This window comes from Topomyia yanbarensis, chromosome 2 (assembly GCF_030247195.1).
Source record: "Topomyia yanbarensis strain Yona2022 chromosome 2, ASM3024719v1, whole genome shotgun sequence".
In the NCBI taxonomy this organism is placed as follows: Eukaryota; Metazoa; Arthropoda; class Insecta; order Diptera; family Culicidae; genus Topomyia; species Topomyia yanbarensis.
Genome location: NC_080671.1, coordinates 467,584,818 through 467,604,195, shown reverse-complemented (window position 1 = coordinate 467,604,195; position 19,378 = coordinate 467,584,818). Strand labels below are relative to the sequence as shown.

At 35.5% G+C, this 19,378-nt stretch overlaps 1 protein-coding gene across 1 annotated transcript; it reads right to left on the bottom strand.

The window, feature by feature from the left end:
- Positions 1-5,880: 5,880 nt before the first annotated feature.
- Positions 5,881-6,920, bottom strand: LOC131681217 (apolipoprotein D-like). Its single transcript, XM_058961922.1, has 3 exons — positions 6,658-6,920; positions 6,318-6,505; positions 5,881-6,244 (listed from the first exon to the last, which is right to left on the bottom strand). The coding sequence occupies exons 1-3, from the start codon at positions 6,918-6,920 to the stop codon at positions 5,937-5,939; spliced, it is 759 nt and encodes a 252-aa protein (XP_058817905.1). The 3' UTR covers positions 5,881-5,936.
- Positions 6,921-19,378: the final 12,458 nt, after the last annotated feature.

Genomic DNA, 19,378 nt, shown 5'->3' with positions numbered 1-19,378 from the left:
AGATGAGGCCTGTATATCTTGAAACTATACCAAATTTTGAGTCAGATTCATGATAAGTGGCCCATGGGAGACCATCTCAAAAATTGAAAGACGTATAAAGATAAATTACTGATATAACATTGAATTTCTTAAGTACTTTTTCTTGATGCAGAACAAACTTAAATAATTTCTGCACATAAACCTCACATCTTTAGTTTAGCATTGGCGAATGACCCTGTGTGGTTAAAGCCCAATAAATAATAATAATAATAGTTTAGCATAATCATTCTTCTTTACAAAGAACTCAAAACTACTCCAATCGGCCCTGTAGTTCTTGAGATATCGTCATTTGCAATTCGAAGATTAAAAATTTATTTTTCATCCGATTATCGTAAAAGTTTTATTCAAACGGAGATAAACCTAAAATAAACATTTACAAAAGAATTACAAGACATTGATTTTTGGGGTTTTGTCAATCATCGTGCCACTCTGCGGTGGGGGCAATGTTGTGTTGAAAAAAGAAAACTGGACTCCATCAAACGAGAATGTTTTTTTGGTTTGGTTTGGGGTCCCAAACAACTGCGCAAAATTCGAGGGCAATTTATTATGACCCAGCATGCCGCATTGCATATTTGTATAGAAGTGTATTGGTAAACAAACTTTTTTGCATTTTCATTTCAAGAGCCTATAGTTTCCTCCAAAAGTATGCAATCAATCAAGTGGAGTCACAACCCAGGAAAAACTCAACCATTTTGCCGAAGGACGTATGGTGGTAATATGTTCCTGATAAGTGGTATAGCTGTTCAAATTTCGATGACCAGAATTTAATACCAAATATGAACGACCGAACATAAAAATTGGAAGGACAGGACTTGCTTCGCGAAATCCACTTTAAATATATTAGAAAGAGCTTGAGATTGAGATTGTGCGATCACACCTGGCTGCTACTCCGTTATCGATCTGGACTAGCTGTGAAGTTGCACAGGGAATCAGTTGATAATTATGCTTAGGAGTAGCGAACCATCTTTCAATGTGCAGCTCCTGGTAATCCTAAAGTGTTTATTGATTAATACCGGCGCAGGCCAGGCCCGAACGTAGATCGGTGAAGGAAAGGGAAGGAATGTTAGTGCGATACTTGCTTTTGCTAGAGGCCGCATATATGTACTACTGCGCACTCCACAAGGTTCACTGGAGGAGGATATTTGTTAGTAGGGGAATTATGGTTAAAACCGACACCTTAAACTATATATTTTTTTCTGGATTACCGCAAAACCAATAAAATTATAAATTCTATGCTGAATTCTGAATTCAGAAAATTTTCAACAAGGCTTTATTTTATCAGCGATTTAAAAAATTAATTTCATTAATTTATTATTGGTTGCAAAACTTGGAAAACAAAGTGACTTCTTCTAGGCACTGCAGGTAAAACCGACACCCTGTTGATTACGCTACACCGACCGACGAGCTCCATTTGCCCCGTCCATAGAGTGACACCGATAGTGTACTGAGGGTGCACTGAGGGTACACCAGCCGAGGGATCGTCAGCGATGGTGAAGCTATTATAACGTGCGAAGTGATAGCTAAGCGTCCCATTTTCCTTTCTATTAGATAGTTAAAATTTAGAGTTTCCTATCGATTATCTTGGCTTTTAAATCTTATTAAAATATCTAGGTGAGAAAATATTTGAAGAACTACATCAAAACCGAAATTGAAAAAATAACTAAATGCGTAGTACGGAAGAACAATAGTACGGACAGGTGGCGGGTTGCTGTATATAATCAGCAAATGCATAATTTAGGGTAAGAACTCACAAAATTTAGTAGTGTTTATGGTCTAAACGAAGTATTTCGCTTATTTAGAATTGATAGAGCTTGAAACTCCGCATTGCGCCTTATACGAACGTTTGAGAGAGCTACCATTAGGTAAGTTATTACAACAGTAGGCATAGTCATCTCACCTAAGCATATCTACTACTAGATTCCATGCACTATAACAGCTGCAACGTATGAACATATGTAAAGGCTATACGGAGCGTTGCACGACAATTAGAAATACTATTAGTAAGCATTATTCGTTTGTAATCTAAAATCTACAACTTACATCTATTTATTTATTTCTTAAGATATTTATAATCTAAATAAATTGAGGATTTGATAAAATTGGATTATTTCTTGTCGCTGCAGCGTGCGTAACACACCCCATAGCGGTAAAATCGACACTCCCATTAATTTATTTTCGCTCTACTTTATTAAAATAGTTATCATTATTAAAAATATGATATATGCGTGAGTAATAAAGTATGAGTATATGTGATGCAAATATGTGCTTTTGTATCTTCATCATGTAGTGAGGGGAAGAGAGTTCGAAAGCGTAGTTTTATAAACAAAAGTATTTTATGCTTTGGGATTATTTCTTGGCATGGATACCTCCAAGTAATCCTTACGCATATCATTGCAACCTTCAGTGTCATTTTATTTTATAAGAGAAGATTTGAAAGTGTTCTACATTTTGCTAATATGATTCATTTACTTATAAGTGACATATACCTGGTTTAGACTTTCATTTTTCGGGACTCTGATCATCAACGTTCTACCGATCATTGTCTCACTGAGATAAAGTTCATCTATGACAAACCAAGAGAATACTACAAATTCGGTTTGATGAGCTTCTTGCAGAAATAGCAAAAGCTTCGATAGAATCTGAAAAGGCAAAAATTCCAATTTTTGATATTTGGAGAGACTTGGACCTCAACAATTATGTTTGTATTTATGTTTATTTCTGCTATTACTATAGTGCGCTAATAGTGTAATTGAAGTGTCACAACGATCCCCAGCCTTTTGTAATGAATCGCAAATAAACACAACCATGTTAACAGCATGTCTTTTTTACCCCAACCAAAGGTTGCCGGTTTTACCCCCACAGCGAACATTAAAAAAAAACAATAAAAAAACATTGAATACCTCAAACTCGCCTTCATTGCACCCAGTTGACCATAGGAAAGTCCGATAATAATAGGTACTGAAAAAAGTGGTGATTTGAAAAGCATTTATTCGGTTAAAACCTTAAAATCTACCAACAAAATCTAACACCCAGATGAGTATGAACGCTGCTGTCGCATGTTTTGTTTATTTTTATGACATTCGTCGTACTAACGTAAATCCAATTTGTCTTCAAACGCTCTACATAATCGTACTAATAATAAAGTGTCAAGATTAAATGAATAAAATTTTGATTTCTAGGGAAAGTTGTAAGGTGTCGGTTTTTCTCAAAATTCCCCTAGGTATAGAAATTGGATTCTACTTCGTCATTACCGACGCCCAGAGAGGTGACTCCACTGGACCAGATATCGATCCATCAACCCATGGACCTGGGACCACAGATTTTTTCAACTCAGAAAAATCTCAACTGGGATTGAACCCAGACCAAGTGGAATGATTGGCGGTCGCGCTTACCACTCAACCACCGGCGTCGTCTGAAAAACAAACTAAGGCGATTAAAATAACGTACTTTTAATCGTAAATACCTGAAAACTAAAAATCGCTGGGGAAAATATATAGATTTCATGATTGAGCATTAGAATATTCGACAGTAATGATTTTGAGCACCTTTATTTCATTAAGTTTGAACAATTTGAAAAAGTGACGAAAATTAAAGCAAATTGAAACTTAAGTCTGATCTTCGCCCCTGGCGAAATCCTGTATAGCTTTCTTTTCTTTCTACGGGTTTCTATTTTCGATCTGTCCACATTGGTCCCAAAGAACAAAAGGGGGATTTTTTGATTGCGTCAAAACTATTGATTATGTGCTATCTTTGAGGAAGTTTCTTGGAATGAAACTTACCTTCTTTCGATCTTATCGGATCGATGAATTATCCTTCTAATAGTGAGTTACGAAATTTCTTTTCTTTAATAAATTTAGGTAGAATAATACTCACTTCAGTACAGCGGGAGAAAAACATATCACGAAGGATTTCTTTCGGAAACTTTTGGTTTTCAAGATATAGTGCGTCGTTTGTGAAAGGCCCCTCAAACCAGTTTTTTAACCACAATTTATTTTATGGAGCTATAAACGATTTCTAATGTTCTCGAAAGTTATGTTGACACTGACAGCTGGAATAATCAATTTTGTAACATACGCTACCCTGTTATGTCTTGTATTTACAGAGCTCTGCAAGTTTTTCGAATGAAAATAGCTCGCTTTCTATGGTCCAAGTCTGGGAAAATCAGAGCGCCGCAAGACTGCCCTCTACCTAAACAGTTGCAGATAGTTAGATAGATTCTGCCATCTACATATCTCCGAATCCCGCGCAGTTGCACGCGATTTCTAATATATGTTATTAACAATTAAACTACTTTACTAGTATCTTTAAAACCTTTTACAAGCATAATGTTTGGTGTTTTACGAGTATTTAGGGGAATTCGGGGCTATTCGGAGCTACCAAAGCAAATCGCCCTTTTAGGTGGATAGATGTGAAAGAATTTATCGGTCAAAGGCCTTAATTGTTAGTTTGAAACCTCAGCTACTTTTTGGAGCTAAAAATTCATTTGCATCGCTCCATGGCAACACTAGACGACGATTTGTAATTTTTTTTTTTGCAATGGAATTTAGCACAAAAGTGGTGAGCGATTTGAATATGTGTGTTTTCACTAAAACAAAAATCATTTTATAAAATACGAGCCTCAAGCTTTCCAAAATTCTTTTTCACTTTTATTTATTGCTTTAATCACGATTTTGCCATCATAACAATTTTTGTTTTGGGAATAACAAAGAAATGAAACATGTTTTATCTTCTTTCTAAAAAACATCATCTGTCATCTTTCAATATTAGTGCTTCAGAATGACGCTTTCACGAATATGTACGACAGTCAGAAAGTCTTACGATTTTCTGAGCGATCGACGGTCCTTCTAGACCCGACTTTCTCTATATATATTCTTGATATGCAGATTCTAAAAAGTATTTAAAATATTGAGCAGGTTTATAAGCGTTCTCTGTAAGGAAGACATCCTCTCAATTCATCTTTTTAATAGTTTATAGAGAAACAAAACAAAAATTAATTCGCTTGGAAAGTATATTTAAGGTTATTGAAAACAAATACAACGGTGTTTCTGTCTGTGACTATCCGAATCCATTTTGGGAATATTCTAAATTTTTGAACGAAATGCTTTTGTTACTTCTAGTGTAGTACATGATTTCCAAAAAGAATATCAGTTGATACTTCGAAAATGACTTTTAAAAACGTATGCTTGACATATCAATTGGCGAATCCGTTGCACTTGCTGCAAAACATAAAAGTAAATTACAGGATTAGGCTTCTATGTTACTACGTTTTAATTGCCGCAAGGTTCTACTGTATCGATTTTGTTGGCTATTTTCGGCAAATTTGAGACTAAGAGAAACGAAAACAATGAAATTGAAAGACGGATAAGATAGAAAAATAGCCAACAAAATCGATACAGGATTAGACTTCTGTACAAATACGAAAAAAAAGAGTTTCCAAACCCGATCAGAACGAAATAATAAGATTATAATAGAACGCAATTTTCGTAAGTTAATGTGTTACGAATTAGCCTAATTAGGGCTCGTTATTAGTTAAAATAAAAGAAAACTATAACAAGTATCAATGCGAGATATTGTTTTTAAATCTTTTTGTTATGAGTTTCTGATCGGGAATGCATTACATGGTAGAAGCAGACAATCTTCACTGTAAATATTTTGGTAGAGGGAAGCCCTTGCGTTTTCAGTAGCTGCGATAACTTACAGTTGGCAAATCTAAAGAATATATTTAATTTAAGTTAATATACAATAAACGAATTGGATTCCTTCCGCACTGTTCAAATATTACATTGCATTGAAATATGAAGGAATTTCTTTTAGCAACAAACAAAAACAAACGTTAAAAGCTAATAACCGAGCAAATTCTAGATTATTTTTATTTCAAATTCCTTATCAGCGATGTTTTAATCTTCATCATTCACGATCGGCTCAGCCTGTACGTCTTGACCGGATGTCGCAAAGATATCATTCCTCAGTTGATTCAGTTCCTCCTCCGTGTTGATACTCTCATCTTCCTGGTCTCCATGGCGCGTCAGCGTGCTCGGCTCCGTTGGGTCTATAGCTGGCTCTGGGGGTGCGCGAATAATGCAGTCCTCTTGGTTGGTTTTAACGAAAAAGGTACGATTAATGCGGTATTTATCTAGCACTCCGTAGGCGCGTTGCAAAATTGGACCGGCCGGTAGACGTTCTCGTGCCAGTAACCAGGCGGAGACTGTATAGAATAGTAGACATTCAGATTTGATTAAAAAAAAAGGTTTATACATGTGCAAGATGCGCTGATTTACCGGTGTGACCCACAGGACCAATGGAACTGCAGGAATAAATAACCGCGAAGCTATCGTAGTCGGTGTCCAGAACCATGAAGGACGCATTGTAATTGTACGGGAACGACGAATATCGGACGGTGTATTTTCCATTCTTTGATTTGCCAGGGGGTTCCATCACACCAGAAATTATGCGTTCCACATTGTTGCTGCAGATAGAATAATTTAAAGAATTACCCCACTTTAACTAAACAATTTGGGATCTCATATTAATTTTTACATAGTTTTCAAATTAAATGTGCAATTTTACTGTTTTTTGATACCATATCCAGGACTGTGGACATACAAACTAAGCACTCACAATCGATTAGTCAGCGCATTCCGAACGTGGATCTTCCCGTCCGGCTGCAGTTCATAGGTAGCCGAAACACACTTGGTGGCGACTTCGCTGACGGTAAAGTACCGCTCCACTTCGTACCAAGTTCCCAGAAATCTTGATCGATTGAACTTTGCGATGGGACTGTAATCCGGGCAGCCACCTAGTCCAGGAATTTGACACTGCACATAACTCACTAGTCCAAGTCCTAACACACCGATCAACACTTGCCACTTGGGATTGATCATACTGATCGACTCTGAAACCCCGGCTGAAGAACCGAAGTGTCGCGGGAATTAACTACAAATAGCTACACTAACGTCACCGAGCACCACTTTTATAGCTAGACGGAGAAAGGTGAAATTCTTTACGACACAACGCGACAGACATAGCGGTAATTTCAATCAACCCGATTGTCGTTCGATGGGTGTTGCTTCATGAAAGAATAATGTTTACCATGCAGCGATCATCGGTTTACCACCCGCCCGGGAATGGGTGACGCACTTTTTGTCGGCTGAACGATCGTACAGGGGAAGAAGTGTGCGGTGATTGCAGAAGATCCATGACTGCCTTCGCTGATGATCAACGATAATAGACCGAGGTCTGGTTAAGCTTATGGGACTAATGAGCAAGTAACCGAGCGCCAGAGGAAGTGTTTACTCTTTGATTTTAAACTTTCAATTACCTGTTATGATGTGCTTGCGCCGGCGGTAAAATTAAGTGTTTTCTTTTCATCTATTTATGCTTTGTGTTATGTGAAGTGAAATGATGACGGAAGTGGTGATTTGTTTGCAAACATGTTTAACGCATTACATCGGGTTTAGATCTTAGAGCGGATGTACAGTGGAGAAACTAGAGCAAAATATTGGTTTTAATTGTTTGAACACATGCTGAACTATTTTGGGCGTAATAAGCACGAGGAAGTTTGTTTTCCAGTATGTATATTTTTGGGATATAAGCATAAAATGCAGGCGCCTTATAGGGCGCCAGAGATGCAATAAACTGAAAACTGTCGGGTTTTATTTCTACCGAATCTAAATCTTACAAAATTCAACCGTATTTTCTATAATACGACTCAATAGATACTCGAGGTTTGTTTTTTTTTTTTTTTTTTTTCAAAATTTGATTATTAGGCCCTTTCTTCCGCTTCCAATTGGGGCGGATAGAGTGAAACGCTAGGAGCGAAGAGCGCTGAAAGAGGGGATTGCTGGCAACATGCGTTTTTGCCTTTGGTAGCTACACTCGAAATTTGAAAAGGCGATGGGTTTTCCTAACTTTTTTTCCCTCTCCCATCAACAATTTCGATATTTTACAACTTTATGGACCATGGGCAAATGTAACAGTTTCAGATTAATCGAACTAATCGATGATTATGGAAATTAATCGATTACCACTTATGACGATTATTTGATGATCGATTAATTGAGGGATTCCATGAGAAATCGACCGACCACAAAATATGACTATGGCCGATTCGAACAAAACTTTGCAGTTGTATTCGGCTTATGAATCTTCACGATTTTCTCTAGCTATTACAACATTTTGATACAAGGGCAATTTTTCAAAATGGCATAGACGCTTTTGTGTGCACTGCCTTTAATTTTTTTTTCGATTACCGCATTTTATATAGCAAAACCATCTTAAAAAGAGGTGCTGGTAATGAGTAATCTCCCAAGAAAAAATATACACTGAAAAAATGTTGTATTTTTCAGAAGAACAAAAATTATTCTTAAAAATTTCAATTACAAAAACCCCGTTTTTATTTTTTTTTATGCTGTGACAACAAAAATTTAAAGAGGAATGAAACATTTTGAATGTGACTGCATAATGGAGAACTTATCAATAAATAAATTTTCCAAGCAATAACTTTTTACATGTTTTTCAATTTCATACTAATTGACAGACAAAACTATAATTTTATTACGGAATATAATTTTAAATGTCATTTCAAATCAAAACTTACGAAAATCTGCTAAAATGCGATAGTTGTCGAGATATTTGCAATTCTGTTTCAACAAAAACAATTAATTCGTGAAATTACGACTTTTTTATTACTTGCATTTATTCATCATAAACTATCAATAGTCAAATATTTGTCGTTTTGAAGACGTAAAGAAAACTGGAGAGTTTTAATTAAAAAAGTTTTCCTAACAACAACTTTTAACATATTTTTATAACTCATACTATTTGCTGTTAAAAATACAATTTTCTAATCGAATATGATTGATTTTTCAAATCAAAATTCTGTTGACAAAAAAATCGAATCGTAGGGTAAATGATATTAGGAAGGACTATAGAGAAATTGATCAAGATTGGGATGATTGGAAAAATAAGCGACACGAGCTTTTAAAATGAAGTAATGCGCCAAAAACACTACATACTGAAAAATTTGACATATTTCAATCAATCTCCCATGCAGTGCGGTAAAATATCAATTTCAAACGAAAATATTCGTTTCAATTGAAACTGCGAGTCTTTCACTGTAAGCATACCGCCACTATATCAGTTGAGCTGCCGTCTTCGTTTGAGTCACTCAGAGTTCACTGTCAATTGAATAATAGGTTCTGGTCATTTGAAGTTTTTGCCTGTTCAGTTTCTATTGAAAACCTACCTCACATTAGCACGGTCTCAGCTAATGGAAGTGAACCATTCCAATGAACCGCTCACAAATGAATATGAATGAACACTCACTGACATGAAAATAACTCCGACCAAGATAATAAAAACATATAAGGTAAAGGCTATGATAAGACGAGACAACTTAAGGCGGATACAGGTAGGAACATTTTTTCTCTGTATGAGTGAGGTTGTCATTTTTTTTTTTTGATGAAGCTGATAAATCAGGAGGATATGGAAAAAGAATAATCAAATGACGTAGTGGGCTTTTCTGTTACTATAAGTTTTGTTTTGGTTTGGTAATAATTATTTTTTATCAGTAGTTTCGAGATAAAAAGGTAAAACCCGGCCGTTTCTCTCTTTCCATCGTGCGCCAAAGAATCGAGATGCTCGTCCGAATTATGTTTACTACCAGGGGCCCGCTGGCCATGCTTAATTTTACAAGTATAAAACAAATACACTCAAAAACGACAAATGTACCGAACCTTTCTTTTTCCTCATCTTGGAGCAGTTGTCTCTGTATTTTTAGTTTTCTTACTTTTCTTGTACCCTGCTGAATAATTGTTGACAGATGACTGTATGCAGCTAGCGAGTTTGGCAGTGCAACCAATTTTTTGTCATATTTAGATATGTCCAAATATGTTTTGTCATATTTAGATAAAGGAGGTGAGGCCATTTTGAAATCCAAGATGACGGCCTTATATTACCAAGAAACATTGAAAACAATTTTCAATATGGGTATCATTTAAAGTAGTCATAAAACACCGGAATTTATGAATTTAGGCCATCATCTATATCGCTTTTGCAAGGCTGGTCAGTAGATGACGGAAACTGATGATTGAGGACATTTTGCAATCAATACAATATGGCGACTTTTGGCTACTTCAAATCAATAAACCCACCATCGATATGACATGTTTATAGCATTCATGTCGAGCAAAATCTTTTCGAATTCTTTCTGATAGAGAACATCGACTATTCTCGTGTCTGTAGACTGTGCTCGTAATGTGTTCCTATAGAACCAGTGTGGAAGTGTTTTACCCCTTTACTATGTCATCGGAGCAGGAAAATATTGGTAGAGGTGCAAAGAAAATTGCTGAATTACATATTTGATATTAGCAATGAATTTGACAGCTTCGTACAATAATGATAGCATACTGCGGCTGTAATTATTTTATTTTTCAAAATTTCATAAATTCGCAGATTTCAGACAAATTTAATGAATCTAGTAATAACAGCTTGTTGGAACTGATGAATAGGCTGTTATGCTGGCCAAATTTGCTAGAAAGATGAAGTATGTGATAAAAATGTTTGATTGATTAGTATCAGATAAATTTTGGCGAAATGTGTGTTAATAAAACAGTCATTATTATATGTATTATAGCAACATAGCAACATCTGTCATCTGGCACAAGAACGGCGAAGCCAGTTGTCTCTTCTTGTCTTAGGCTTCCCGAGCAGAGTCTGATAACAAATTGAGAACTAAACTTGATGTTGTGATGTAGTAGGGAATGATTGCTCAGGTTGTTAGCATTTTGGTCGTTTTAACGGTTAAAAGATCAAAATTGAAAGCAGAAAAATTGCACCATGACATCAAACAGAAAACTGTTTATGCTATCAGTGAAAGCAAATTGAAAACTCATTGAGATGGTGAAATATTTCATTTATAACAAAATAAGTAATCAATTTGATGTTTGTCAAAGAAATAGAAACAAACATTTTTTTTCTAAAAATGTAAGCACTTCAAAATGAGATCAAAATATGATGTCATATCTGAAAAAGTTTAAACTAATATCAAAATAAGATTTCAATTTGATGCTTGATATCAAAATGTGTTGTCTACTTGCTGTAATTTTGATGTTGGACTTTGTTCGGGTTACCCGGATCTCATTTGACTGGTGCTCACTGGGTAAATTGAAAGCGGATCTCTTCATTTGAGAGGATCAAACGAAAGAGGTTGACTATGCATTGCAACTCATTTGAAAGCGACGGTGAGTGAAAAGCCATGAACCGAGCTTCAGATCCACAGCATCTGATGCGTTAAATGAATATGAATGCTACCGAAGACGACTGATTGACTACGTTCATTCATTTTCGATTGAACGAAATGAAATTTTACTGTACTGCTCCCATGGTTACATATGGCTAGAAATATTTTAAAAACATTAAATTTTCCGGAACGAAATTATTTCTTTTTCTGATACATTATGTCGTCCCGAATGAGCTTTGTTAAACAAGCTTGCTTATGATAAAACGCTCGAAAATTGCAGTTTTATATATTCTAATGTGAGCAACATTTTCATTTAAACAGATTAAAAATACTACGGAACATGTTATGAATTTGATTTTAAATAAAGTATAATTAAGGTTTTTAATATTAGACCACTAGTTTCAGCTATTCATTCCTAGAGGAGGTATTTTTGGTAGCAAAATCTAAATTCGGAGGTTATAGATGCTGTGTTGGGAAAAAAAAATCTAATTTGCTTTTGGCATGTTTAGATAGAATATACTCTTGATATATTTCATATAAATTTTAGCTTTAAAACCCATTAAATCAGCCATTTAGGATACCAGTAATTCATTTGAAACTTGTTGGAGCTTTTAAAGAGGGCAGAAGTTGTTGTCCTAGTCAAAATTAATTCCATTCAAGATAAGCACATTCTCACTCATGATCAATATTCTTCAGTCAGTAAATCTGTTATTCTGGCTTCAATCACAGTTTAATTTAAATTTCATCCAACAAATTTATCAAAATTACTAGTTTTACCTGTCGTATAATACATGTATGCTAAAATATTTTTCTAATTATATGCCGAAATCGAGATATGTGTCGACGATACTGCAAATTGTCCTACTCAAGATCATTTACCCTAGTAGCTTTCGGGATATTTAATTTTTTTTTAACAAATCAATTACTTTGTTTTATTACGACCTTTTTATAAGTTATTCGAGTATCTCCGTTGTTTTTTCAAATCTCTCATGAAATTTTCTGTAACTTTTCCTCTGATATCAAGAACTCATTTGAAAGCTATCCGAAAACAACCAAAATATGATTCAACCATCAAATTTTGAAAAATCAGAACAAAAAATAAAGACATAAAATATACTGTAATCCTTTTTTCCATGTAGTCAAGATCCTTAGGTAGCAGTAAAAAATATAAAAGGGTTGCTTTTCATAAATTTCAATTTTTTAATGAATTTCATTTTAAGGATTACAGTACTGCTTCTATGGCGTGTTCACATGTCACGAAATCAGTCGTATTACTGATAATTTTGTTTACTCGTACTAAAAGATATAGACTGATGTTTGAGGTGTGACCTTTTTGTGACGTGATTAACACTAACAGTAGGTACCACAGCATAGTAAATATCAAAAACTTTATATCTTTCTTCAGCTTATTGGTCACTTGGTCAAGTCTCCCCAACATTAGTTATTGCGTTCAATGTCGTGCAAATTTTAGTAATAACTATTTTGATGCTCCGATTAATGTAAACACATTTCACTACTTCATAAGGAATAAGATGATGTATGAGTACTTTAAAAGTAATTATTAGTTGAGTAGATATGTCCATACAAAGTATGATAAAAAATTACATCATTGAACATAAATTTATTAATTGCGGAATATTGTCTAAAAGGAAAGGGTTTTTCATTGCAAACTTTTAAAATTACCTTAAGGGATCAAAACAAGTATAAAAATATTTTTGAATTTTTTTTTAAGAACTTAATAGAACACGTCATAGCCAACAATAGAATTCTGCACTTGGTCAAGTCTCCCCATGTTCCTCTACTATTATTAACACAAAAAATGAACACTACGCGCAAGTTCATCCTAAATTGTTTTTTTATTTGTTCGCAAATATTAGAAGTTTGGTGGTAAAATACACTATTGTATTTGTAACTTTTATGATAAAATTGAAATTATTTTCTCAAATAAAAGACAATCGGCTCTGTAAGGTTTATGCACACATTTTTGACTCTTTTTAAATCTGCGATATTGAAGGAAAATTCTCCTTTTTATTCAAATTTTCATAAAATTGATTTTTTTCTTTGCCATTTTTGAAACGTATGAGTGTCTACTATATTGTGTTGAACGGAGTTTTGGCCGCCATGGGACGCACTTGACTCGATACGCGCGCCTCAGGTATAAACCTTTTCATGGCATTATGCACTTTTTCAGAATTCTTCGCGTTTCACTGCTGCCGCGGCTGAACTGCATCGGCTTGATAGCGTATCTGAATAGTTAGTATTCCAGTAATACCCAGAATTACAATGAATGTTTCAACGGGTGTGTGTGTGGAGACTGGCTCCGAAATATTTGCATTCTGCTTCGCAAACCATGGAAAGTGTCACTTGTATAGTCGCAAACTTGTTCAATGAAGGAAGCTCGTCATTGCTGAAGACTATGAATGTGCTTCGAGTAGCTGTTGGGTTTGAAGCAGTCCATTTCGCCCGGACCTCTGATAATCAACGTCTGCAAGCTGTCGAACGCAGGGTGTCCGGCTACGCGAGGACGGTTTATCTGGAGAAGAAAACTCGAGCACACAAAGCACGCGTGAAGTGCGGAAAATCCCACAATATTCCACCGTAGAAACGGAACCCAGTACTGTAGCCGAAACCAAAGTAGCCTGTCTGAAGTGAGCACGGACTCTCTGGATTATATAGGGGAACTGTGGGTAAGATGGACAGGTGGGGTAAGAAGGACACATGGTAATTTTGGGGATATGACAGACTAGTTCAATTTTTGACTTTTAGCTCCACCAGGCTCTACTGATTCCTTTTATGACCCTTAGCAATTGTGCAAATTTTGATACCCTCTACGGACTCTCCAAACATTTCAAAGTTTATATGGAAATTAGTATGGAAAATCGGTTAAAATATAAAATAAATTCTTAAAAAATCACCTCATCAATCAATTAATCAGAACACTACTTATTTCTAAAGGTATTCTTCTACTGAACACATTCGGGGAACATTGTAAGTTTATGAAAATTCGCTGAGAACAGTTATTAAATTAAGAAACAGCATGACTTCAAAACAAGTGGATTTTATTATTAATCATAGCAACCCTGTTTGAATAGCTGCATCTGCCATACGGGAGCGGTGGGTGGTAAGCCTAGTTTACACTTGTATAAGGATTGAGCAATGCAAGCAGGGTTGCTATGATTAATAATAAAATCCACTTGTTTTGAAGTCATGATGCTTCGTTAGTTAATAACTTTTCTCAGCGAATTTTCACAAACTTACAATGTTCCACGAATGTGTTAAGTAGTGGAATACCTTTAGAAATATATAGTGTTCTCATGAATTGATTGATGAGGTGATTTTTTAAGAACATTTGAAATGTAGCCAATCGTTTTTTGGAGTGCCTGAATTTGTAATACTATCCAACAAAGATTTTTTTTACATTCAGTCTAATAACTGATTGTAAGGTAATAATGATCGCATCCGGCGATGGCTTGTGAAAAATATATTGCAGTCTTCAGTAAGAGTGTGATGATGAGTTGAGTTACTTATTGAAGAGAAAAAGCAAGTTATTCAACTATCAACGTATAAGCGCCAACGAACGACAAACCCAATGATATAAAAGAGAGTTCAACAAACGTGTAGACCTGACGTACGAAGAGTACATAAAACATGGCGTGAAGCTGATCAGCGGGGTGGTAAAAGCAAAGGTCGGTAGGGAAGATTTTTTTCGCCTACTTATTGAAGATGAGAGTCTCCCCAGAACCACCAACGACAGCATAAACGTCAATATCGCAGCACCCAGAAAAATGGCTATGTGTAATACTTACTTAGTAAAACAAAATATTCGGAAACACACCTGTAGACATCCGAAAGGTGAAACGTGTTTTCAAAACAACCAGGTTTTGACAAATCTTCCAAAAATCGTTGACTCTGACCATGATGTGCTGGGAGATGCGGGATCAGATAGGATCAGGATGAGAAATCTGTTATCAAATTAAACAAAGACAGATGCTAGCGGTTGTCATGGAATGGACAATGAAATAGAGAATGAAAACACAGAAAAAAGATTGATGATGAAAAACAGTCTGTGAATCTACTAGAAGAAGTTGAAAATATTGTGATAACATGTTTGACAATAAAATGAGATCAGTTTACAAAAGTTTCAAATGAGTAGAACGTATAGATAAGCATTGCGTTACAAAAGAAACGAAATCACTTATGATCATAAGCCAATTTTCAACTATAGATTGCCAGTTTGATTAGGGTTGTTATAATAGTTTTACAAATATCTTTTATAGCAATAAATGGTTACAACTTTTTTGAATTCTTAGATATATGACGATGAAAAAAAGTTTATAAAAATTGAGTAGCTAAATGATAATTTGAATACAACAGAGGCTGTGCAAAACTTACCTCCTCTCTGCAGCAATGAGTGTTTCATACGAATATTTTTTACTGTACACTCGATGGCATATTGTACAAAAAAAATCCTTATCGACGGACTAAAATCACCAGATCTTTTATATTTTAGATATTTTCTCTTCTTCAAACGAAACTTTGCTGTCGGTTGCACTATTCTAGTCAAAGCACTGACTGGACATTGTAAACTCAATTATCACATGTTTCCTACTCAGCGTGCTTAGTATTATTTGTGTGATATTTGTGATTTCGATTACGGAACTTCATGTCATTTGATATGTAATTGCTCTACAGTAATGCAATAGCGTAATCGGATTTTTGGTTCTATATACATAGACGAACTTTTATACTGGGAGCTAGGAAGGATATGCTATTGTTCCTAACTCAGTGTGGCAAAGAGCTATAGGCTTTATTAGTAGGGTTAATTATTCCTCTGGGAATGAAGAATCAGGCTCAGGAATTATGCTATATTTCACCCTAAGGAGGAAAATTTGGTAAAAACCAAAATTTCTCACTAGGGTGAAAATTTGTTGGTAAAAACCAGTCTTTGTACAGGAGGGCACAAATCCTTATTTCATACTATGTTGCGTTTCGGCTTCGCCTCATCAGAAACCGACACTAACGTATTGTCGGAATAGATTAGCGCCGGCTTGACGCAAATCCCTTAAAACTAAAACACACTATGTGTTTCAAACAAACGACTGATCAAACGTGATGTCCCGTTCGAGCAGAAGTTCTGTTTATGCCGATGAGACACAAGTGAAGCCGAAACTTGTCTTGGCTTAGCAGGCCTATGCGAAAGCACTATGCTATATTTCACCCTAAGGAGGAAAATTTGGTAAAAACCAAAATTTCTCACTAGGGTGAAAATTTGTTGGTAAAAACCAGTCTTTGTACAGGAGGGCACAAATCCTTATTTCATACTATGTTGCGTTTCGGCTTCGCCTCATCAGAAACCGACACTAACGTATTGTCGGAATAGATTAGCGCCGGCTTGTGCTTTCGCATAGGCCTGCTAAGCCAAGACAAGTTTCGGCTTCACTTGTGTCTCATCGGCATAAACAGAACTTCTGCTCGAACGGGACATCACGTTTGATCAGTCGTTTGTTTGAAACGGGAAAATGTACTTTTGCATATAAAATATTTAAAATAATCCATAAAGAATTGTAAAACGATCCATAAAAAAGTAGTCAATGTTCCATAAAACAAAACTGAAAATCCATAAAACTGTGTGAATGATCCATAAAAAAGGGTGATTTGATCCATAGATTATGTAAAATTGAACCATAAAATGGTCTCAACAGAGCACTAAAATAGTAATAAAAGAGCAATTAAAATGAACCAATGCCCCATAAAAATATTGGAAATGTTCCATAAAATGATACATTTTGCGCCATAAATTAACAGACATTGATCCATAGAATATTAACAATGTACATTAAAACACGTCGATATGTTCCATAATATCGACAAAAATGTTCCACGGTATTAAAAAATGGAGCAATAAAACGTCAGAAAAAGTTCCATAAATTTGATGAAAATGTTTGCTAAATAATTTTTCTTGGTCCATAGAAGATGTAAAAATGAACATTAGAAATGATTCATATATCGAACGAAATTATGGTTCATGGATATTTACAAAACGATTGCATTGATTAACCCGTAGCTGGAATTGCAGGCAAACCTGTGGTCCTCTCGTTTGCCCGGTTTACTTAAATATAGGGGCGGACAGTGCACAAGAAAGCGATGTGGCGTAGCCACATTAGTCAGTGTTCGTGTATAAAGTGTCCGTTTTCGCTTCAGATAGTTATTCAGATAGTGTTTGCGACTCATGCCAGCCTGTATAGGTGGTCTAGTAACATTCAGCGCTCTAATATCATAAATACCCTGACGTTTAAAGAGTTGCCATAATGATTTCAGGTTAGCTAAGGTCAGTTAGCTGACTAGTTGGGTACGGAAGCTGAAGTTTAACTATAATGTATGCATTATTTGTTGTAGTTTGACATTACAACCAAATGTAATAAACTTTATTATTAGTTCGAATAGCAAAAATTTCGCATGACTTCATTAAATTTAATTTTTCTGGTGCATAAGCACATATTAATGGATCGTTTAACATTTTATTTTCTTATGGATCGTTTTGTAAATATCCATGAACCATAATTTAACGTTCGATATATGAATCATGTAATTTTCAAGTTTCTGATTTTAATAATTTTTTTCACTTCCTTTATTTCGATAAAGTAACTCATCTTCGTGGAAAATAACAGATAAGTTGATTTATGCGTGAATAAGTACAGACGTTTAAAAAATATGTGTACTGGTGGGCAAGACGGACAGTCTTGATTAATTCTATTTATTCATCCTTATATGAAGTCTCATATGCAGTAGACTGCAGGATGGACGTTAATGTCACCGAGGCTAAATACGGAATTCCTACAACCTGAGAAAGGACTTTGAGCAGGTCCCATACTCTGGCTGTGTGTAATCGAGGAACTAATGTTATCAATTACGCATTCAATATATAACCTTCCAGTTTTGTGTAAGTGATTGTGACTGATCATTGGAACTGATTGTATAGCTCTCTGTATGACAACGGCAAAAACGATATTAGAAAATACATCATTTGCTTCAACTCTAAATCGTGAACATATATATTAAGAAGAACCACAATCTATTCAAAACGTCCACTAGAAACAGTAAATTTTACTATTTTGAGTTGTGATCATCCTTTCTGCAACATGTCCGTCTTACCCCCACCATTATGTCCGTTTCACCCGTAGTCTGGAAAAAGTGCAGATATTTTTTCGATTTATGGTAAATCGATTGCCTTGTACGCAGCGCACCTGGGTTCGAGTCCCGACCCCGCACATAGGGTTAGAAATTTTTCCTAAGAGATTTTTCTAACCCGAAGAGGCGAATGTCCTTAAGGTTAAAACCTCTATAATTGAAATAAAAAAAGTATTGATCTGCGCTGGAAAAGCAGATTTTTTTTTATTTATATAGCATTCAGTGGACCAGACACGATGCATTGTTTTGTATTGTTTGTTGGGGCTTTAGCCGTCTCTTCTCAATAAATCTGAAACAAATACATTTCAATCAGTGTTATAGGTAATTGATCAACTACTGTAGTGTTTCAAACGCTTATAAATGGTTCTAATTTATGAATATAAACGCGCACTCTGTGTTCGATGCTCAAATCGGCACGAGACCGCGTGTACGACTAGTGCATAAGACGCAGAAAGCTATTTTACGGAACACCACACACAAAGAGAAATAAGATGATTGATAGAATATTACTCCGTGATCATTTCACGTCTTTTATCTAGCGCAAGAGAAATGTTTCTATACTTTCTTCAGTGCCCGAAATACCTGTATCAGGTGTCATCGGGACGTTAACATTCTTGAATTGGGTGTTTATACCGGCTCTCTTTGGAGCACAACGATGCGATTGATGAATTTGCTTGTTCCGTCCGCTCTGGAATTGAATGCTTTATCACGATCTTGTAACCAGCGGGGCACCCTGAACTATGATCGTACCTATAGAGTTCCGAAATTTACCGCTATATTCCAGACGTGGGTCCAGCTGAGTAATCCAAACTATAAAAGTGGGCTGCGCTGGTTTTGGTTCAACTATTTGACGTTTAATTTCGGAACGTGTAAGACCATCGATTAGGTCAAGGTTGAAATAAAAACCCCACA

Excerpts from the sequence above, each read along its gene's own strand:
- LOC131681217 (XM_058961922.1), bottom strand. The coding sequence starts at position 6,920 with ATGATCAATCCCAAGTGGCAAGTGTTGATCGGTGTGTTAGGACTTGGA. Across the intron at positions 6,506-6,657 it reads AATGCGCTGACTAATCGATT|CAACAATGTGGAACGCATAA; the intron begins GTGAGTGCTTAG and ends TTCTATCTGCAG. Across the intron at positions 6,245-6,317 it reads TGGTCCTGTGGGTCACACCG|TCTCCGCCTGGTTACTGGCA; the intron begins GTAAATCAGCGC and ends TATTCTATACAG.